General features: G+C 43.0%; 1 protein-coding gene across 2 annotated transcripts in view; it reads left to right on the forward strand.

Moving 5' to 3' along the window:
- LOC121284450 (X-ray radiation resistance-associated protein 1-like) overlaps positions 1 to 23,759 on the forward strand; it is a 46,904-nt gene that overhangs the window by 17,389 nt on the left and 5,756 nt on the right. The window contains exons 1-6 of one of the 2 annotated variants that reach the window (XM_041199921.1): positions 752 to 834; positions 1,068 to 1,193; positions 9,126 to 9,216; positions 15,332 to 15,450; positions 17,086 to 17,349; positions 21,478 to 21,631. In XM_041199921.1, coding sequence (XP_041055855.1) covers positions 1,116 to 1,193; positions 9,126 to 9,216; positions 15,332 to 15,450; positions 17,086 to 17,349; positions 21,478 to 21,631 — 706 coding nt within the window. In that variant the 5' untranslated portion in view covers positions 752 to 834; positions 1,068 to 1,115. Of the gene's footprint in view, positions 1 to 751; positions 835 to 1,067; positions 1,194 to 9,125; positions 9,217 to 15,331; positions 15,451 to 17,085; positions 17,350 to 21,477; positions 21,632 to 23,759 lie in introns of those variants that run through there. The other variant, XM_041199920.1, reaches the window with a different exon arrangement.

The raw sequence follows: 23,759 nt of genomic DNA on the forward strand, positions 1-23,759 counted from the left end.
ATAGGTGTAATTCCATCTTCAAGCTCATTTTCCGAACTTAAATGTGGTAATTCTCATTTTGATTTAGCGAAGTCAAAATGGCATTTTTGTGCATTAACATCTCATTTTTTCTCTGGTCAGGGTCTCTTTTTGCCATTTCAAGGATGTTGTTGAGATGCTTTTTATGTTCACACCAAAGCATTTCATACTCCTGCTTGGTTTGATCTTTAAGCTTTTTATAACATTGCTGTTTGTCCAGATCCCATTTTGAACAGGTCTTTTTCAATTCTTCTACTCTTGTTTGTTTAACCTAGCTGCAACAGTCATAAAAAAAAAAACCTTTAACCAAGCTTTTTCCTAATACCTCCCTCCATTTTGTCTGATTATTCCTGTGAAGCGCCTTGGATTGTCCTTCTGCATCATAAATGCTGTCTGAGTACCAACTACTACAAAACTTGCATCTAAGCGTGCATTTAATCCATGAAAAAGTCCCAAATTCCTTCGCAGGAGTGTTATGAAACAAAATTTGATGCTGGGCCATATGAGATCTGTATATGGATAGATGAAAAGCTCCCTGAAAGTGCTAGGTTTTAAGGAGTGTCTTAAAGCGGGGAGGGGGAGTTGGAGTGGTTTAGGAAAGGAATTCCAGAGCTTAGGGGCTGCCAATGGTGGTGAAGTGATGAAAAGCAGGAATGCGGCATTGGAGGAGCACAGAAATCATGGCGTGTTATGGAACTGGAAGAGATTACAGAGGTAGGGAGGGGCCAGGCCACGGAGGGATCGGAAAACAAGCAGTGAAGACGACAGTTTGCGAATTCCTGAAGAAGTCACTGGTGTCTACATCTCATATACATTGTGCGTGAGGGGTTATTTTTTTATGATCTTATTAACCTGATCGTCCCAGCACAGGCCATGGAGAACAGGTTTGAGAATCTGGTTGCAGCCCTGGCCCCTTTGGAGCTCAGCGCTCCTATTAGAACACGGAATTGAGTTTAACTAGTTATTGTTCAAGCTAATATGTTAATTTTTCAGGAGGTGTTTTGACTAAATAAAAAGTAATCCTTACCTCGACTGCCCCTCTGTTTCAGAGACGAGAAACTTTGGCAGAATTGCTGGAGCCTTCCAAAGTAAAACCAATGTGTTTTCTGAAACAGAAGAATGAATTTCTGCCTCCATTCTCAGAGCTGACACACCTCAGCCTTGCAAGAAATAAGGTAAGGGATTCCACCTCACTCATTTTCTCACCACCCACCACCCCCCCCCCCCCCCCCCCCCGCCACCCCCCTTCGACCTCTAGCTTTCCCTCATACACCAGGTGACACATACGGGGAATTGTGAGAATTACAGTCAGATCCATGATTCTGCCAACGGCAGGCTGTTACAGATCAAATGCTGATGGGCAGGAGTGTAGTGCTGCCGGAGCACACCAGGGCGCCACTCCAGCACCTCCCATTTAAAGGCTTTAATATTCACTGCTTGATTGTTAACTCTCCTTTGCTGATTGGCCATCCATTATACGCCCCACTTGATTTTTCTTTCCATTCATCTCAAGTACACCAGATAAAGGAAGGTCCATCACCTCGTGTCACAGTAGGAACACATCTGACTTCAGAGCAGAAAACTGTATGTGTGAATCACAGAATCACATCCTGAACATGACTACTTTTATACCAAATGTGTGTCCGAATACAGTAAATGGAACCACCTCATGATAAACCGCTCAATGTTTGGCAGAGGAATTTCACGGAATGATATGTGTGATTTCCTCATTTAGGAGTTTGTATAAAGTTGGGAAAAGACAGAGATTTGAAAGGTTTACAGGGAAATCATCTCAATATGTCTTCTTGTCTCGCGCACTCCTAAATAACAGCAAACTCAAATTTCCTTCAGGCCATTGGAAAACTGCTTTAAAAATGTTGATAAATAAACAATGCATGAGGGTTAGCAGAAAGAGGTTCCCCCAGCAACCAGTAAAATTGAATATTCTGCATGCAATGTCCTCTGATGTCCAGGGTCAGTTTTGACTGGCCCCAAACACAAATTCTCTTGTTTCTCAACAACCAGCAGGGGCAACATTGTGAGACCTCTCGTCTTTCTGCCGTCTCCCTGATACTATCCCAGCAGGTTAATCGGAAAACCTCCCTGTTGTGTGTCCACCAGCAGTCACTGCAGCCCAATTAGACTATCACAATATTATACAACTTTCAATATCAAAAACACAATTTTCTGTCTTTTTACTTGTTTACAGAGCGTTAAGATTATTTTTAAAGATATGGGGGCAATAGATCAAACACAGAATGAAGAGTGGGTAGTATGTTTTGACAGGATGGCTCTGTACAGTAACATGTAAGTTAGGTGCACAGGGATAACATTGGAATGTACACACGCCACTGGCTTATTGCTGCAATAGGGCGAGTATACATTCATTACAGACACTGGCATAGGAGTTTCAGTGCCAGCAGATTCAGATTCCTCACCCAGTGCTGCTGCTGATGCTGCTCCTGCTCTTCTCTCCTCTCCCCTTCCCGAGGAATCCCGGAAGCTTGCTGAGTTCTTCAGCCATACAGAGTGCGGTGATGTAACTTTACGCCAATAAAAATTGGGCAGAATTCCCGGTGACAACCAATAGGAGGGAGTTTGGGATTTTTTTGTGTGTGTGGGCTGATTAGGAAGTGTCGATATGGTGCTGCTGGAGGGAGAGGAAAACACGAGCAGAGATGGATAATCAACAATAATCAGAGCCAGAAAGACCTGCAATAACCTTCAGTGCAGGAAAGGCAACTCATTGTCCTTTGGCCTAAAGCAATGAGTTCCTAGAGTTTGAGTTCAGACCAGACAATAAGAGTTGACCAGAATGTCCAGAGCTCGCAGTGTGGCTGTGAATCCAGAGCCTGGGGAGGATAAGAGTTGGCGGAGGGAAGACCAGGCCCAGGGTCTTGGACCTCACGCTGCTGATGCTGAACATCTCTCAGTTAATGTGCAGCAGCAACAACAGCAGTAATCCTCCTGTACAGCTCCCTGACTGTAAAAAAAAATACAGATCTTACAACTCCCTGCACACAGCTTTTTCACAAACAGGCATTTCAGGGTCTTTGAAGCTCAAGATTCCCAGGATCTAAAGCATCCCCAAACAACCCTGCCACGTTTGCCTACTGATCATTAATTCCTTGGTTGTGTTAGCCTAATGATGTGAAATGCAGTATATATTTGTATTCCCTGCTTGCAGCTTTACATGGAATTTACAGCACAGAAAAAGGCCATTTGGCCCATCTCATCTATGTTGGTGTTTATGTTCCACACAAGCCTCCTCCCACCCTCTGGATCACACTATCAGGGTAACCTTCAGCTTCTTTCTTCCTCATATGTTTATCAAGTTCCTTGAATCTATCCTAGAATCATAGAATGGTTACAGCACAGAAGGAGGCTATTCAGCACATTGTCTCTGTGTCAATTCAACTAGTCCCTCACCTCCACCTTTTCCTTGCAGCCCTGTAAAATCTTTTTTCTTCAGATAATTGTTCAGATATTCCGCAATTGAATCTGTCTCCTCCACACGCTCAGGTAGTGCATTCCAGGTCCAAACCATTTGTTGCATAAAGGAATTTTTCCTGATGTTACCTCTGGTTCTTTCATTAATCACCTTAGGTTTCTCAACCTTCTGCCATTGGGAACAGTTTCTCCCCATTCACCCTATCCAGACCCCTCATAATTTTGAACACGTCTAACTAATCTCCTCCCAACCTTGTCTTCTCCAAGGAGAATAGCCTTAGCTTCTCCAATCCATTGACATAACTGGAGTCTCTCAGCCTTGGAACCATTCTCAGAAATCTTTTCTGCATCCTTTCTAAAATCTTCACACCCTTGCCGCTGAGGCTGAACCAGTGTATTATGAAGGTTCATAACTTACTTGCTTTTGTACTCTGTGCCCCTATTTATAAAACCCAGGATTCAGTACAATTGATTAACTGCTTTCTCAACCTGCCCTGCCACCTTCAATGATTTATGCACATGTACACCCAGGTCCCTCTGCTCCTGCATTTCCCTTTACTTTATATCACCTCTCCTTGTCCTGCTGACCAAAATGTATCACTTCACACTTCTCTACATTAAATTTCATCTGCCATGTGTCTGCCCATTCCACCAGCCTGTCTATAGCCTCTTGAAGTCTGTCACTATCCTCTTCACAGTTCACAATACTTCCAGGCCTTGCATCATCTTCAAATTTTGAAATTATGCCCTGTACACTCATGTTATAAAAATAAATCAAGAAAAGCAGTGATCCTTCTATATACCAGTCAGAAGTAAGTAAAGTTTTCTGTAATTCATGTTTTTAATAGGCTTGAATTAAATAATTAAATGTTTCAAATAATTAAACTAATGCTCATTTGGAGAGCCAGTGCTAACATGATGGGCCAAATGGCCTCTTCCACTGCCAGTAAGATTCTGTGATTCTGCATAATGAAATTCTAGCTATGCTAAAAACTAATGATTCAAAATACTACATGGTTTGAAATAAAATACCTACCGGCACCAACATTATTCACTTAAAAATCATAGTTTTACTGACGTCTGAGGACTCAGTGATTAATACACAGGAAAACAACGTAATAGTAGATATTAGAAATGATATGGCCAACACATTTTCTTGGAGCTCCAGCACCTCAAAATTTGGCACTACATCCCTGGTGATGGGGGTGGTTGTGAGGCACTGAGTTGCAATAGAATAATTTTGGACGTTGTTTAAAACCCAGATTTACTCTGATTCGCGCTGCAGTGCTTCAGTTCCATGTGACACTTTTGAGTATGTATGGGTTGGAGATCATCGATTGCAAGGATAGGCACATATAATCAATTACTGAATATAGAAACATAGAAAATAGGAGCAGGAGGAGGCCATTCAGCCCTTCGAGCCTGCTCCGCCATTCATTATGATCATGGCTGATCATCCAAATCTCACTCACTCTCACTCTCACTCTCACACTGAGTCACTCTCACACTTATTTCTCACACTCGCTCCCTGACACACCAAAAAGGACAGAACACTTTAACCAGCTCAAGAGAGAGTGTGAGGGAGAGAGAGAGAGAGACAGAGACAGACTGAGAGAGAGAGACAGAGACAGACAGTGAGAGAGAGAGAGAGGGAGAGAGAGAGACACAGATGGACAGTGAGAGACAGAGAGAGAGAGACAGAGACAGACAGTGAGAGACAGAGAGAGAGAGACAGAGACAGACAGTGAGAGACAGAGAGAGAGAGACAGAGACAGACAGTGAGAGACAGAGAGAGAGAGACATTTTCTCCCCATATCCTTTGATCCCTTTCACCCCAAGAGCTATATCCAACTCCTTCTTGAAAACATACAATGTTTTGGCCTCAACTACTTTCTGTGGTAGCGAATTCCACAGGCTCACCACTCTCTGGGTGAAGAAATTTCTCCTCATCTCAGTCCTAAATGGTCTACCCCATATCCTCAGACTGTGACCCCTGGTTCTGGACTCCACCACCATCGGGAACATCCTTCCTGCATCTACCCTGTCTAGTCCTGTTAGAATTTTATAGGTTTCTATGAGATCCCCCCTCATTCTTGTGAACTCCAGCAAATATAATCCTAACCAACTCAATCTCTCCTCATATGTCAGTCCCACCATCCCAGGAATCAGTCAGGTAAACCTTTGCTGCACTCCCTCGATAGCAAGAATATCCTTCCTCAGATAAGGAGACCAAAACTGCACAATGGGCAGAATTTTATGGCCCTGTTTTGGCGGGGACGGGGCTGTAAAATGCGGCGAGCCGTTATAATCCCCATTGACTTCAGCAGGAATGTAAAATCCTGCTATTGTCAAAATCTGCCCAATATTCCAGGTGTGAATATAAGTTCCTTCTGCAATAATAATTGGAAGAGAAAAAGATGCCAAAAGCAGGTACAACAACAGTAACAACTAACCTTAACACTAAATGAGAGCAGCTGTATCAACTGCACACACACAGATTGTGAAATATGTGACCCACATTTGTCCTATATAATGAAATATATAAAAATTATAGCATACCGGAGATCTTTGGGAAGCTTCCACCTAGTCTTTCCAAGACAAGTGTAAGCAGTGAAGGTGATGAGTCCTTGGTAAAAGAACGTAGGACTTAGGAGCAGGAGTAGGCCATTTGGCCCTTTGAGCCTGCTCTGCCTTCAATAGATCATGGCTGATCTGGGTTGTGGTCTCAACACCACTTTCCTGTCTGCCCCATAACCCTTGACTCCCTTGTCTATCAAAAATCTGACTAACTCAGCCTTGAATAAATTCAATGACCCAGCCTCCACTGCTTCCTGGGGAAGAGAATTCCACAGACTAACCATCCTCTGAGAGAGAAAAAGTCTTCTCATCTCTGTCTTATATGGGATGTGAATATTGACACCGATATCTCATATACACTGCACTTCTAAAAAATTCTTTCATGGGATGCGGGCGGCGCTGGCAAGGTCAGCATTTGTTGCCCATCCCTAATTTGCCCTTAAACTGAGTGGCTTGCCACACCATTTCAGAAGGCAGTTAAGAGCCAACCACATTGCTGTGGGTCGGGCATCAAATGTAGGCCAGACCAGGTAAGGACGGCAGATTTCCTTCCTTAAAGGACATTAGTGAACTAAATGGGTTTTTACAACAATTAACAATGGTTTCACGGTCACCATTACTGAGACTAGCTTTTCAATTCTAAATTACTAATTGAATTTAAATTCCATCAGCTGCAATGGTGGGATTTGAGCCTTTGTCTCCAGAACATTAGCTTGGACCTCTGGATTATTAGTTCAGTGACATTACCCACTCTACCACCATCCACCCTGATAGACCTGATTTAACAGGGTGTTAGTCAGATATTTTCAATTTTCCTAGTCCTCCAAATTGACAAGAAGAATAACTTACTTCTAAAAATAAAAGTACAAATGTGAAAGAGTTCCACTCCCAAAACTTTCATATCGTCTCACCTTTGTTCTCTTTTTGAATTCAGTTATAAAGCAACAGGAAAATGTCTCAACTTTTGCTGTTAATGAATCTGTGGAAACAACAATATTTCAGTGAGCAAGTGATCAGTCTATAGAGCAGGCTCCCTGGGGAGACAGTGGAATCAGTTAATTGATTCAGTTAAATTGGATAGATTTCTTTCAAAAAGTAATGTTTTTGGACACAGTACCTGGGTAATTTGAGATGTATCATGTGGCGAGTGGAGTGAGCTAAGAGGGAACAGTTGACTTTGGACCTGACTTTGAGCCTCCCAAGTCTCCACTGTGCAGGGATGTTCCTCATCTCATTGTCTTGGTTGAGATTCATTGGTGTGATTAGTCAACAATTCCATAATGGTTTCATTAGGTGACTACCAGGATGGTAGAAAGTGAACTAGATAGACCCAGATCTTCTTTTGTCCAGTAATTCCTAGGTTCCACTAGAGTACACTTCAATCAGTCAGTAATTTACATAATGTATTAATGCAGGAATTGCTGATAACCCATAGAGGGTAGAGAGAATTGGACATAGAGGTCATCCTAGTGGGAGGAAATATATGTATGTTTTCAGGGGGCAAATGACATTAGTGGTGAGACTGGAGAAGCTGGAGTTGTTCTTTACTTAGAGTAGAGAAGGTTAAGGGGAGATTTAATAGAGCTGTTCAAAATCATAAAAAGTTTTGATACAGTAACTAGGGAGAAACTGGTTCCACTGGCAGAAAGATCAGTAACCAGAGGGACACAGATTTAAGATAATTGGAACCAGATGAGGAGAAATTATTTTACACAGTTTTATGGCAGGTGGATGGTAAATGCCAAGCTGCCTAAATCCCAGAGGGAAACTTGAAGCAGCTGCCACAATTATTTGCAATTTGTACTTATTTTGAGATGTGGGGCTTTGAATTCAGTAAAAAGAAGGCCACCAAGTCTTATAGGTTTCCTACAAAAATAAATTAAATCTTTATTAATAGAAGAAATGATTTTAAGCATATACATAGATCTACAAATTACTACTATGATAACTTCTAAATCCCGTAATTAATCTGAACCCCTTAAACCTCCGCTAAGGCAACAGCGAGACACACAGATTTTAAAAGACCCAGGCAAAGTAACAGACGATACCCTGAGCAGTCAAATTCAAAGTGAGTTTTTCTCAGCTTCAGTTCCTTGTACACGGCAGCTTGAGGCTTAGATACTGGAGGCTTTTCACACTTGTGTTACATCTTAGAATGCCTGCCCTTGCACACAGCCTTCTCTCATTTATACATATTTTCCCCTTTGAATGCAAATTCCCATTGTTTTACTATGTCTTTGGACTTTTACCTCTCTAATAATGCAAATCTATCAAAGTACCAATTTTACCAGTAATCTTTGGGAAAAATAAACACACTGTTTCTTAACTTCTCCTGGCTAGGTGAAACATTTCACCATCCTCTTTTGAATTCAAGCTAGTCTAGTTTATTTAAAAATGCAAATGTTCCCATTACACTTATGTTTACCTACTTACCATTTAAAACCTAGCTTATCTTCAGGTACATCAAAGCCTTCAGACCAGCTGCCTTTAATTCAATTAAGTCCCACACACACACACATAGACACTGACCCCACTATTACTCTACAATAAATTCCAATAACATTATGAAAATTATTATATCTTCCTAACAATAGTCACTTATTGTGATCCAGAATGCGTTGCCTGAAAGGCTGGTAGAAGCAGAGTTAATAGAGAATTGGATAAATACTTTAAGGGGAAAAATGTGGAGTGCTGTGTAGAAAGAGCAGGGGAAATGGGAATAATTGAGCAGCTCATTGAAAGAGACAGCACAGGAACAATGGGCTGAATGGCCATACATGCTGTATCTTTCTATGACACAGGTTTAGTTGCCCTACCCCAATCTTCCTAATCTAAGCCAGGAAGAGAGCTACTCGGTTGAGATGACAATGTCTCCCAGTAGTGGGGTGGGGAAGACTACATGGTGAAAATCCCATCAACTCCAGATCGGGGTATTTTCCTCATGCACATCCAAGGTAAATATCTGGAGCTGAGCCTCAGGCATCAATGGGGCAGAATCAGTGGATTCAGGTAGACAGAGGCATGAAAAAGCCATGATTTACTAATGATCTCTTTCTTTGCTGATGTATTTTCTGTTGCAGATATCGGATGATGAGGAGCTGTTAGCTGTTTGTCTCTTTCCAGCACTCAACAAACTGACCATCTACAAAAATCCTGTTGTCTTACACTCTGGTACTGCATCTTGTTGCTGTTTTACCATCTTGAATAAATGGGATCTCCACACAGATGCACAGAAAATACCACAACATGAAATTTCAATCCTTACTCTGCTGTCTCTAGAGAATCTATATATTTCATGGAAATTACAGCACTATCAACCACACAACTCATTTTCACTTTATCTTCAAAGTTCTTAATCATGTACCCTACATTTAGATCCAAGTTATTGACATATATATATGTCATGAAAAGCAAGGAAACCAATCCTGAGCCCTGTGGGACCCCACTGGAAACATTCTTCCAGTCACAAAATCACTCATTGACCATTACCCTTTGCTTCCTACCTCTGAGCCAATTTTGAATCCAACTTGCCACTTGCTCTTCCCCCCATGGGCTTTTATGTTCTGGTCCAGGCTGGATGTTTATGCCTTACACTAGCCTTCTCCTACTCCTCTTCATCTCAGCCAATCACCGTATCCTTCTGTTCTTTCCTCCTTCATGTGGTTATCCAGCTTCCCATTAAATGTAACTTTCTTCTTTACCTCAACCGTTCTCTGTGGTTCCAGATTCTCACCACTCTCTGGGTAAAGAAGGTTCTCCTGAATTCCTGATTGGATTTATTAATGACTACCTTATGTTAATGGTCTCTGGTTTTGGACTCACCTGTTTTATTATGTAAGTGACTGCAGTTTCAAAAGAAATTGATTGGCTGGGAAATCCTGAGTGAAGTCCCACTCCAGACAGAGAACATAATTAAGGCTAAAACTCTGTAATGCAGTACTGAGGGAGTGCTGCACTGTCAGTGGGACAGTACTTTTTTTCCTCATTCATGGAATATGGGCATCACTGGCAAGGCCAGCATTTGTTCCCCCATCCCTAATTGCCCTCAAGAGCAGTTAAATGTCAATCCCATTGCTGTGGGTCTGGAGTAGCATATAGGCCAGACCAGGTAAGGACAGCATATTTCCTTCCCTAAAGGACATTAGTGAACCAGATGAGTTTTTACATCAATCGATGATGGTTTCATAGTCACCATTCCATGTTTTTTTAATTAATAGAATTTAAAATCTACCAGTTGCCTTGGTGGGATTTGAACCCATGTTCCCAGAGCATTAACCTGAGAGTCTGGATTACTAGTCCAGAAACATTACCATTACACCACAACACTGCATTGCCAGAACTGAGGGGGCACTGCAGCGTCAGACAGGCAGTACTGAGGGAGCGTGATTAGAGGACAATACCGAACTAATGCTGCATTGTCGGAGGGTCAGTACTGAGGGAGTGCTGCACTGTCGGAGGGTCAGTACTGAGGGACTGTTGCACTGTCGGAGGGCCAGTGCTGAGGGAGTGCTGCATTGTCAGAGGGTCAGTACTGAGCTAACCTTGCACTGTCAGAGGGTGAGCACTGAGCTGATGTTGCACTGTCCAAGGGTCAGTACTGAGCTAATGCTGCACTGTCAAAGGGAGTGCTGCACTATCAGAGGGTCAGTATTGAGCAAACACTGCTCTGTCAGAGGGTCAGTACTGAGCTAACGCTGCACTGTGGGAGGGGTCAGTTCTGAGCTAATGTTGCACAGTTGGAAGGGTCAGTTCTGTGCTAATGTTGCACTGTTGGAAGCACCATGTTTTGGATGAGACATTAAGCCTAAGTGAGATGAAGCCACTGTCAACTACCTGGGACCTTCCTGGTCAATGTGGCTTAGAACCACAGCCTTTTACCCCTCTAGAAAGTCACTGCAGATTCCCTATTGTCCGTTAACGCTAGGATGGGCCTCGTCTGCCCTCTCAGGTGGATGTAAACGATCCCATGAATACTATTCCAGAAAAAGCAGAGGAATATTCCCTGATGTTCCAGCCAATATTTATTCCTCAACCAAAATCACTAAAACAGATTCTCTCGTCATTTCTCTCAGTGCTGCTTGTCGATCTTGCTGCATGTAAATTGACTGCTACACTTTAAGAAGTGATTGCCTGTACTTCCTGAGGTAGCTATAAAAATGTAAGCTCCTTCTTTATAAATGTTCTGTTTTAAATGCTGCTTTGCCAGTCTCTGCCATGAAGTTAGGGGTTACCAGTTTCTCAACCTCACACTTCTTTATAGAGAATGAGAACACCGCTGGGATGCAGACCCTCACATGCTACCTGGTACTGGGTGAGGACAGAGGCTGTACACCCTCAGCTGGCAAACATCTGGCACATTAGATGGGGAAAAGGGTGGTAGGTGAAGGTAGATGAACAAAAATGCCCAAAATAAGCTGGGTGTTTCCAAGCAGCAAAGTTTTATAAGAATATAAAGTGTTGGTTTGTACTTTGTTGCAGTTAGTGTTTCACAGGAAATGGTAAACTTCCTTTATTGCCAGGGAATTAGAGTGCAAGAATAAAGAAGTCATGCTACAATTGTACAAGGATTTGGTGAGACTGCACCTGGAATACTGTGATAAAAGCAAAATACTGCAGATGCTGGAAATCTAGAACAAGAACAAAAATACCTGGTAAAACTCAGCAGGTCTGACAGCATCTGCGGAGAGGAACACAGTTAACGTTTCGAGTCCGTATGACTCTTCATCAGAACTAAGGGAAAATAGAAAAGAGGTGAAGTATGAGCTGGTTTAAGTGGGGGTGGGACAGGTAGAGCTGGATAGAGGGCCAGTAATAGATGGAGATTGCCAAAAGATGTCGTAGACAAAAGGACAAAGAGGTGTTGACGGTGGTGATATTATCTAAGGAATGTGCTAATGGGGATATTAAGGGTAGAAAGCAGGACGAGCAAGGTACAGATAGCCCTAGTGGGGTGGGAGAATTGAAATAGGCTAAAAGGTAGAGATAAAACAATGGATGGAAATACATTTAAAAATAATGGAAATATGTGGGAAAAGAAAAATATATATAAATTATATGAAAAAGGAGGATCGGAAAGGGGGTGGGGAAGGAGGAGAGAGTCCATGATCTAAAGTTGTTGAACTCAATATTCAGTCTGCAAGACTGTAAAGTACCTAGTCGGAAGATGAGGTGCTGTTTCTCCAGTTTGCGTTGAGCTTCACTGGAACATTGCAGCAAGCCAAGGACAGACATGTGGGCTTGAGAGCAGGGTGGAGTGTTGAAATGGCAAGCGACAGGGAGGTCTGGGTCATGCTTGCGGACAGACCGAAGGTGTTCCCCAAAGAGGTCACCCAGTCTGCATTTGGTCTCTCCAATGTAGAGGAAACCACATTGGAATACTGTGTTCAGTTTTGGTCTCCATGTTTAAGGAAGAACATACTTGCATTGGAAGTGGTTCTGCAAAGGTTCACTAGATCAGTTCCTGGGACAAGAGGCTAATTAAATTGGGTCAATCTCTGGAGTTAAGAATGAGAGGTGAACTCATTGAAACATATAAGATTCTGAAGGGGCTTGACAAGGTAGATGGGTAGATACTCAGAGGTTGCTCTCCCAGAGGAAACTCTGTCACTAGAAGGGTTCAGAAATGACAAAGAGGAAGTGTTGAATAGACTGTCGGTACTTAAAGTTGATAAGGCACCGGGACCAGATCAGATGCATCCAAGGGTACTGAAAGAAGTGAGAGTAGAAATTGCAGGGGCACTGGGATAATTTTTCTGTCTTCCCGAGACTCGGGTGTGGTGCCAGATGCCTGGAGAATTGCAGACATTACGCCCTTGTTCAGAAAAGGTTGTTATGGTTAGCCCAGCAATGACAGACCAGTCAGTTTAACTTCAGTGGTGGACAAAATTCTAGAATCGATTATTCAGGATAGAATTAGTAGTCACATGGAAAAATATTGGTTGATAAGGAAGAGCCAACATGGATTTCTAAAGGGAAAATTGTGTTTAACTAACTTGCTGGAGTATTTTGAAGAGGTAACAGAAAAGGTCAATGAGGGTAATGCTGTTGATGTGGTCTACATGGACTTTCAAAAGGCATTTGACACAGTGCCACACAACAGACATGTGAGAAAAGTTATTGCTCATAGAATAAAAGGGACAGCAGCAACGTGGAGACAAAATTAGCTGAAAAATAGGAAGCAGAGAGTAATGGTCAATGGATATTTTTTGGGCTGGTGGAAGGTTTGTAGTAGAGTTCCCCAACGGTTGGTACTGGGATGCTTGCTTTTCCTGATATATATTAATGATCTAGATCTTGGTGTGGAGGCGACAATTTCAAAATGTGCAGATGATATGAAGCTTGGGAGTGTTGTGAATTGTGAGGAGGATGGTGTGGAACTTCAAGAGGACATAGACAAGTTGGAGGAGCGGGCAGATAAGTGGCAGATGAAGTTCAATGTGGAGAAGTGTGAGGTGATGCATTTTGGTAGGAAGGACATGGACTGACAATATAAAATAAGGGGTGGAATTTTGAAGGGGGTGCAGGAGCAGAAAGACCTGGCTGTATATGTGCATAGATCATTGAAGGTGCCAGGACAGATGGAGAGAACAGTTAATAAAGCATATAATATCCTGGGCTTTATTAATAGGGGCAGAGAGTACAAGGGCAGGGAGGTTATGCTGAATTTATATAAGACACTCAGCTGGAATATTGTGTACAGTTCTGGGCACCACATCATAGGAAGGATGTGAACACATTGGAGAGAGTGCAGATGAGGTTTACAAGAATAGTTCCAGGGATAAGAAATTTCAGCTATGAGGATAGATTGGAGAAGTTGGTACTATTTTCCTTGGAGAGGTGAAGGCTAAGAGGAGATTTGATAGAGATGTTCAAAATCTTGAGGGGGCTGGACAGAGTAGATAGGGAGAAACTGTTCCCAATCGTAAAAAGATCAAGAAAGACTCGGCACAGATTTGCAAAAGAAGCAAATGTGATGTGAGAAAAACTTTTTCACACAACGAGTGGTTTGGGTCTGGAATGCAATACCTGGAAGTGTGGTGGAGGCAGGTTCAATCGAAGCATTCAAGAGGACATTAGTTGATTATTTGAATAGAAACAATGTGCAAGGGTATGGGGAAAAGGCAGGGCAATGGCGTTAGGTCATAATGCTCATTTCAAGAGCCAGTGCAGACATAATGGGCCGAATGGCCTCTTTCTGTTGTATTAAAACTCTGTGATTCGCCGACTGGGGAATCTAGAACATGGGGGTAAAGTCTCAGGATGGGGAGATAATCATTTCAAACTGAGATGAGGAGAAATTTCTTTATGAATCTTCGGAATTCTCTATCCCAAAGGGTTGTGGATGGTCCGTCATTGAATATATTCAAGGCTGGCATAGACGGGTTTTTGGTCTCTCAGGGAATCAGGATAAGGGGAACAGCTAGAAAGTGGAGTTGAGATTGAAGATCAGCCATGATTGTATTGAATGGCGGAGCAGGCTTGAGGGGCTGCATGGTCTACTCCTATTTCTTATGTTCTTCTGTTCCTCCAGAGGTATGTATTGCATGCTGTGAACAGGACAGTGCCGTGGTTGACAGGGAATCTGCTGTGAGTTTCTAAAGCAGGTGAAAGGCTGTGACATTCTTAAGCGACGCTGACCAACAAGGACCCAAGTCAGATCCCTAGTCTGTACCCAGTTAGCTTGAGCCTGCTGGCAGTAGCTTCACCTCATCCCTGGGATAGGGATTGGGGAAGGAGAGAAATCAGCTTAGATTCCTGGTGCAAAAACTGCATGAAATTGGATATCAGCTAAGCACAGGACTGATTCTGTGATGCCTCCACAGTTACATAGAAACTAGGAACAGGAGTAGGCCATTTGGCCCTTCGAGCCTGCTCCACCATTCATTATGATCATCCAACTCAATAGCCTGCTCCCGCTTTCTCCCCATATCCTTCGATCCCTTTCGCCCCAAGAGCTATACCTAACTCCTTCATGAAAACATACGTTTTGGCCTCAACTACTTTCTGTGGTAACGAATTCCACAGGCTCACCACTCTCTGGGTGAAGAAATTTCTCCTGTTGAATAGTCAAACTGGGATTCACACCCTGTACATGAGCAGCCTGTGATTTAACTCCCTCTGATAATTTCAATGACAAAGTGGTCAGGGGCTGAGGGGAATATGCTGTCCAGGATTGTTTGTGCACAAAGGGATCAGAGGGTGGATATGTGCCTCTGGGTGACTTGGCTTTCCAGAATCTCTTTGTAATGGCCATTCTTACCCTGACCCCCTTGGGTTTGCCACACAGGGAAGCACCTGCTGGTGCTCTCCAAGCTTGAGGATAGACTCGGGATCGAGGTGATCAGAAGCAAGCCCCGGCCTCCAGAGAAACCATCAGTCAGCAATGTCTTCAATCACAAGCGCAAGGTAACTACTATACACAGAATGGCTATTGGTAACTTGTTCCCAGTGAGACTCCAGCTCTGCTGACCCACTGGACACTCTGTAAGATCTGAGACATTTCAGAGGTTTAAAAGATTCTTAATGGAATAGAAAAAGTGAACCAAGAGAACTATGTAGAGCAAGAGGACACAGTCAGGATTAATAGGCCAAATTTAATACAGATGTCAAGAAAAATTTTTCTAAACAGCAATTGCATTTACATAGCACCTTTAACATTGTAAAACATCCCAAGGCACTTTGCAAGAACATTAGCAAACAAAATATGATACCCAGCCTCATAAAGAGATATGAGGACAGGTGACAAAGACCCGTTCAAAGTGGTGGATTTAAGGAGTGTCTTAAAAGGTGAGAGGGGCAGAGAGGGTTACGGAAGGAATTCAAGAGCTTAGGGCACAGGGCTTAGGGCAGAATGGACAACTGCTAGTGGTGCAGCAATGAAGATTGGTGATGTGCATGAGGCCAGAATTGGAGCAGTGCAGAGATCTGGTAGGGAGGGCCGGAGGAGGTTAGAGAACTAGCGAAATTACACTGTCCAGTCTCAATGCCACTGACTTTAGCCCCAACTGCCTAGCAAAGAGGCGGGCAGGCAGGTAAAATCTGGCAGCTGTCTTTCCCACCCACCTCTCAGCTGTGCTGTGGTGAGTTTTAACTGGCTCCTCTTGAGTGGGCGATAAGCCTGCTCACCTGAAGCCTGCAGGTGTCCTCCCTTGAGTATGCGGACCAAGGCCCAATAACACTGGGGCCCAGCTGTGAGTTAACCTGTGCAAGTGGGATCCCTGGTCAGAGCTGAACCCATCCTGCTGCCTCAAATATCAATGCAACTGCGGTCAGGCCTCCCACTGGGGAGGGCAGAGGGACGGCATTTAACAGTGAAGTTCACCCAGTTCTCACTCTGGGTTAAGATGGGGGCTCTTGAGCTGTACATGGGACAAGTTACTCAAGAGTTGCCAGTAGGGAGAAGGGAGGGCAGGCAGGAACTCTGCCTTTTAACTTAGAGTCATCGACTCATACAACAGGGAAGGGGGGCATTCAGCCATGGTGCCTGTGCTGGCTCTTTGCTGGAGCTATCCAATTAATCCCTTTCCCCCATTGCCCTGCAAATTAAGGTATTTATCCAACTCCCTTTTGAAAGTTACTATTGAATCTGCTTCTGTTGGCCTTTCAGGCAGCACGTTTCAGATAACAAAAACAAAATATTCCCCTCATATTTCCCAGTATCTCTGTGCACCGGGAGACGATGGTTTCTGGTTTCTCAAATCGCAGGAAACGTATAGTTTTCTATTTTTAGCTATGCATCCTCTCTCCCTTATTCATTGCTGGGATAGCTGCTTTAACATGATTATATATTTCAGATTTCATTTTCCATTACTTGGAATTCCAGGATTTTTAGTCAGTGTATTGGAGATTGGAATCCCTGGAATCGTCCATCTTTTTAACGTGCAAATTGTAATCCAGCGAGACCTGGTTCCTGGCTCCTTGCTGTAGGAGTGCGAGGACTGGGAGCTTTGCATGGTTGGGATTTCGGGCTGTGCCTCACTCACAACCACATCAATATTTTGCCAGTGATATGAGGCTTACATTTCCTGCTTGTTATTCCAGGTCGACAGTCACATTCTGAGGATCCCTAAACAGGTCCCGATGTTGGAAACTGCTGAGCAGCTCCTACGGCTGAACCAGGCTGGAGAAGGAGAGAGTCAGTATGAGGACCCAGAGCTCGAGACTCCAACACCACCACTTAATATCTGCACAGAGCTTATGTCATCAGCACCACATGCTCAAATGCTCGACTCGTTGCAAGATTACTCCTCTGAAGGGGCCTCCTGTATTCCCGATGAAGAAATGGAGGAGTTCTTCATGACTCAGGTCAGTTCCTTCACAGTTAGAGATTAATGCATAGCTTTCTGTTCGAAGGGGGAACTAATGGTACAGTGGATTAAGGAAGGTAAGAAAGGTTCCCATTTATATAACCCCTTTCATAAGCTGAGAATGTCCCAAAGTGTTTTACAGCCAATGAAGTACTTTTGAAGTGTAATGTTGTAATGTAGGGAAATGCAGCAATTTGTGCACAGCAAGCTCCCACAAACAGCAATGTACAAGATTATGACAGGTTTAGATAAGATAGACAAAGAAAAACTGTTCCCATTAGCTGATGGTATGAGAACAAGGGGACACAGATTTAAGGTTTTGGACAAGAGGTGTGATATGAGGATACTTTTTAAGCAGTGAGTGGTAATGATCGGGAACTCATTGCATGAGGGTTGTGGAAGTGGAGATGATGCATGATTTCCAAAGGAAGTTGCTTGGACATGTAAGGGAAATTAATTTACAGGGTTACAGTAGAGTGGTGAATGGGATTGAATGGATTGTTCTACAGAGAGCCAGAATGGACAATCTCTTTCCATTATGTAAGACTGTGACTCTATGAAACAGCAAATTCATGACCAGCTTTTGGGGGGGGGGGGGATGTCGTCCAGGATAAGTCCCCTGCTCTTCTTCCAAATAGTGCCATGGAATCTTTTCTGTCTACCTGAGAGGGGAGACAATGATTTGGTTAAAAGTCTCATCCAAAAGAGGGCATCTCTGACACCGCAGCACTCCGACTGTATCAATGTTCTCTCTAATCTATGAGGAATTATCTGCAATGCACCGGGCAGTACAATAAACAGGTTGTGCACACCGTAGAAAGATTAGATGGATCATTGCTCAGCTGAGTACAGTACAGTACAGCCCTGGAGTGTCAGCCTGGTTTATGTGCTCAAATCTCTGGAGTGGGACTTGAACCTATAACTCCAGAGGTGTGTGTAAGAGAGAGAGAGAGAGAGAGATACCCACTGAGCCATAGCTGCCAGTTTGCCTAAAGAAAAGATTTTGAAGCAATCATTGTGGCAACCTTTTTACAGAATGTTAGCAACAGACTTGTTTGTGTGAAGATGGGCACAGAGAAATTATTTCCTCTGATGGGGGAGTCCAGAACAAGGGGTGTAATCTTTTAATTAGAATTTGTCAGATATGTCCTGTCCACAAAAAAGCAAGACAAATCCAACCTGGTGAATTACCACTCCATCAGTCTACTCTTGATCATCAGCAAAGTGATGGAAGGGATCATTGACGGTACTATCAAGCATCATTTCCACAGCAATAATCTGCTCACTGATGCTCAGTTTGGCCACCAGAGCCACTCAACTCATGACCTCATTATAGCCTTAGTCCAAACATGGACAAAAGAGCTGAACTCTAGAGGTGAGAGTGACTGCCCTTAACATCAATGCAGCATTTGACTGAGTGTGACATCAAGGCCCTGGCAAAATTGGAGTCAGTGGGAATCAAGGAAAACCTCTCTGCTGTTTGGAGTCATACCTAGCACAAAGGAAGATGGTTGTGGTTGTTGGGGGTCAATCATCTTAGTTCCAGGACATCATGCAGGAATTCCTCAGGGTAGTGTTCTAGGCCCAACCATCTTCAGCTGCTTCATCACTAATCTTCCCTCTATCATTAGGTCAGAAATGGGGATGTTCGCTGATGATTGAACAATGTTCAGCACCATTCGCGACTCCTTGGATACCAAAGCAGCCCATGTCCAAATGCAGCAAGACCTGGACAACATTCAGGGTGGGGCTGACAAGTGGCAAAAGTGCCTGGCAATGATGTCAGGAAGATATAATAATATTATTGGAATTTATTGTAAAATAGTAGTATCTGTGCCTATATGTGTCTGTGTGTTTGTGAGACTTAATTGGATCAAAGGCAGATGGTTTGAAGGCTTTGATGTAAACATGGTAAACATGGGGAAAGTTTAGAATGAAAGGTGGAAAAGGACATTTGCATTTTAAAATAAACCAGACTAGATTGTTTTCAAAAGAGGGAGTGAAATGTGTCACCTAGCCAGTGAAGTTCAGAAACAGTGTGTCTATTTTTCCCAAAGATTACTAGGAAAACTTAGTGCTATGAAAGATTTTTATTATCAGAATGATAAAGTCCAAAGATATAGTGAAACAATGGGAATTTGTATTCAAAGGGGAAAATACGTATAAAGGAGGTTATCTGTAAGGGTAGGCACAGTTAAGATCTAACAAGTGTGAAAAGCCTTCAGCATCTATGCCTCATGCTGCTGTTTTCAAAGGACTGAAGTTAAGAAAATTCACTTTGAATTTGACTGGTTCAGGGTATTTTGTGTTAGCTTGCCTAGGTCTTTTGAAATCTATGTGTCTTACTGTTGCCTTAACGAACGTGTAACTGGGAGTTAAATTAGGGGATTTAGAAGTTATCACAGCAGTAATTTGTAGATCTAGTATGTATTTAAAATCATTTCTTCTATTAATAAACATGTAATTTAGTTTGGTAAGAAACCTATAAGACTTGGTGGTCTATTACTACTAAATTCAAAGGCACATATCTCAAAATTTATACAAATTGCAAAATGAGTTGTGGCAGTTGTTTCAAGTTTCCCTTTGGGATTTGAACAACTCAGCATTTACCATCGGCTGTGTCATAACAATGACCATCTCAAACAAGAGAGAATCCAACCATTTCCCCTTGACATTCAATGGCATCAACATCGCTGAATCCCCTGCTATCAACATCCTGGGGAGTTACCATTGACCAGAAACTGAACTGGACCAGCCATACAAATACTGTGGCCACAAGAGCGGGTCAGAGACTGGGAATTCTACAGTGAGTAACTCATCTCCTGACTCCCCAAAGTCTGTCCACAATGCATAAGTTAGGAGTGTGATGGGATACTCCCTACTTGCCTGGATGAGTGCGGCTCCAACAACACTCAGGAAGCTCAGCACCATTCAGGTTAAAGCAGCCTGCATGATTGGCACCCAATCCACCCCACCTTAAACATTCACTCCCTCCATTACCAATGCAGAGTGGCAGCAATGTGTACAATCTACAAGATACACTGCAGCAACAAACCTTCGACAGCACCTTCCAAACCCGTGACCTCCATCACCTAGAAAGACAAGGACAGCAGATACATGGAAACACCACCACCCGGAAGTTTCCCTCCAAGTCACACACCATCCTGACTTGGAACTGTACTGCCGTTCCTTCACTGTTGCACCACATTGACTGCAGCGGTTCAAAAAGGCAGCTCACCACCACCTTCTCAAGGGCAATTAGGGATGGGCAATAAATGCTGGCCCAGCCAGCGAAGCCCACATTCATTCGGTGAAAATTTTTTTTTAAAATTAGAGCCAAAGCATTCAGGTGTGATGTCACTTAATGGGAGTGGAAATCTGGAACTCTCTTCCCCAAAAAGCTGTTTAGATGGGGGTCAATTGAAAATTTCAAAATTAAGATTGATAGATGTTTGTTAGCTAAGTGTGTCAAGGATTATGTGGAAAATGTGTGTAAAGGTACAGATCCATGATCTAATTTGATACCGGAACAGACTTCAGGGGCTGGATGGTCTCCTCCTGCTTCTCCGGCAGGGTCAGCTTGGCTCAATTGCTCGAACTCTTATGATCTGTGAGTTGGCCAATACTCCTCCCTCAACCAGCATCACTAAAATTAGCAATTGGTCATTTACCCAGGACATTGCTGATACAGCACGCCTACTGTGTGTTCTCACTTATCAACACTCCCTGTGCTCAAAATGTAATGGACTGTGAGTGAAGACATTGAGATATTTCTAATATGCTGCATAAAGAGCCTTGTGTGTATCTTCACAATGCTGTGTTAGAAACAGCAAACTGTTTACTCCCACTGACAGAATACTCACCCAGTGCTTTGGCAGCAATGTGAAATTTGACTCAGTCATTGTCAGGCTTAGTGATGATAGTATCAAGTTTATTGATCATGTTAGCGCTGTGTATTCTCCGAGCTTGATAATGTTAGCACTGTGTTTTCTATACGCAATCCTGTTAGTGCTGTGTGTTCTCTGAACTCAATAGTGTGAGATCTGCAGTCTGGAGAGACACTGAGCCTGTGATGGTGTATTGTCCTGTACATTCCAATATCTATCGCTCCCAATTTTTACCAAAGGTTGATGACGTGCCGCTGAGGAGAAATGATGTTGAAACCATGGAGGAAAGGCAGACAGAACCATCCTCGGTAACAACAAACCTTCCTAAGAAATATAGGGGGTACGAGGAACTTCTGGATGCAAAAACTGACCCTGACTTCATGGAACCAATTGGTAAGAGATTCTGCCCCTCATTCACAGCTACCCCCCCACATGCACCTCAGCCTTCTCAGAGAGACCCAGTTATTTGTACCATAAAGAACAGCTTTTGCGTTATGAACATCTGCTAGTATTGCCAATTCCTCCAGGATTGCCCTGAAGTCTCCATGAATTGAGGGTTAAACTCCAGACACTGCTGCAAGAAAATGTGGTGGAAAAGAACACTGGATCATTAAAAGAAAACACTGGATCGTTAAAAGAAAAGAATACTTTTTAGTTTATTAGTTGTAGAAGTGTTGGAGGAAAGGGGAAAAGGCTATTTTATTGTAGCATGGCAGTTGAATGTGAAAGGCTGTAACCTGCAGGAATAATTCCCACCAGACTTGGCATCCCTAGAGATCACAGATTCCTGGTATTGCTGTTCCCTAACCCCACAGTGCTTCTGTCAACCCCTTCAGTCCATAAGACACTCACTTATGAACATAAGAATGAGGTGCAGGAGTAGGAGTAGGCCACTCGGTCCTTCAAGCCTGCTCCGCCATTCAATAAGATCATGGCTGATCTGATTGTAACCTCCTGCCTACCCCCAATAACTTATCAGCCCCTGGTTAATCAAGAATCTATCTAGCTGTGCCTTAAAAATATTCAAAGACTCTGCTTCCTCTGCCTTTTCAGGAAGAGATTTCCAAAGACTCATGACCCTCAGATAAAAAAATTCACCTCATCTCTGTTTTAAACAAGCAACCCCTTATTTCTAAACCGTGATCCCTAGTTCTAGATTCTCCCACTGGAGGAAACATCCTCTCCACATCCGCTCTGTCGAGACCCCTCAGGATCTTATATGTTTCAATTAAGTCGTCTCTTACTCTTCTAAACTCCAAACAAGACTAACCTGTCCAACCTTTCCTCATAAGACAACCCACCCATTCCAGGTATTAGGTAAACCTTCTCTGAAATGCTTCTAATGCATTTACATCCTTCCTTAAATAAGGAGACCAGTACTGTACACAGTACTCCAGATGTGGTCTCACCAGTGCCCTGTACAACTGAAGCATAACCTCCTTACTTTCGTATTCAATTCCCCTCACAACAATAACATTCTATTAGCTTTCCTAATTACTTGCTGTACCTGCATACTAACTTTTTGTGAATCATGCACTAGGACACCCAGATCCCTCCGAATCTCAGAACTCTGCAATCTCTCACCATTTAGATATGCTTTTTTTTAATTCTTCCTGCCAAAATGGAGAATTTCACATCTGCCCACATTATACTCATTGCCAAGTCTTTGCCCACTCACTTAACCCAGCTATGTCACTTCATTCACCAGTGCTACAAATCCTAAGGAACCAAAATAAAAAAAGGGCGAGGAAAGGCCATTCAGCTCATCAAGCCTGTCCCCCCTAAGACTTGTGTCTCACCCAGTCCAGCATCCAGTAAATTGTCCAAATGTCCCACACTCATCATTCTGAACATCCTTTCAGCAATGTCAGTTTTTATAAGATCTGTTATAAACATGGTTACCCAAATTAATTTTCTGCTTCAACTGGCTTACTCTATCTCAAAGTATTAATATTCCTATGTGTGAAGAGTTGCATTTTGGAAAAAAAATTAGGAGAGACAATATAACCTAAATGGTGCAATTTTAAAAGAGGAAGGGATGCAGGAACAGAGATAACAAGGTATACATACAGAAATCTTTGGAGATGGCTGGACATGTTGAGAATGATGTTAAACTAAGGTGCATGGGAACATTTATTTCACTCTTTCACAGGATGTGGGCTTCGCTGGCTGGGACAGCATTTCTTTACCATCCCTAATTGTCCTTGAGAAGGTGGTGGTGAGCCACCTTCTTGAACCGCTGCAGTCCATGTGGTGTAGGTACACCCACAGTGCTGTTAGGGAGGGAGTTCCAGGAACGGCCACATATTTCCAAGCCAGGATGGTGAGTGGCTTGGAGGGGGAACTTCCAGCTGGTGTTGTTCCCATGTGTCTGCTGCCCTTGTCCTTCTAGGTGGTAGAGGCCTCAGGTTTGGAAGGGCTTTATCAATAGAGTACAAAAGCAAGGAATTTACACTAAACATTTATGAATCACTGGTTAGGTTTTAGTTGGAAATTGTGTTCACTTCTGGACAGCACAGTT

The sequence above is a fragment of the Carcharodon carcharias genome, chromosome 11 (genome assembly GCF_017639515.1).
Source record: "Carcharodon carcharias isolate sCarCar2 chromosome 11, sCarCar2.pri, whole genome shotgun sequence".
Lineage (NCBI taxonomy): Eukaryota > Metazoa > Chordata > Chondrichthyes > Lamniformes > Lamnidae > Carcharodon > Carcharodon carcharias.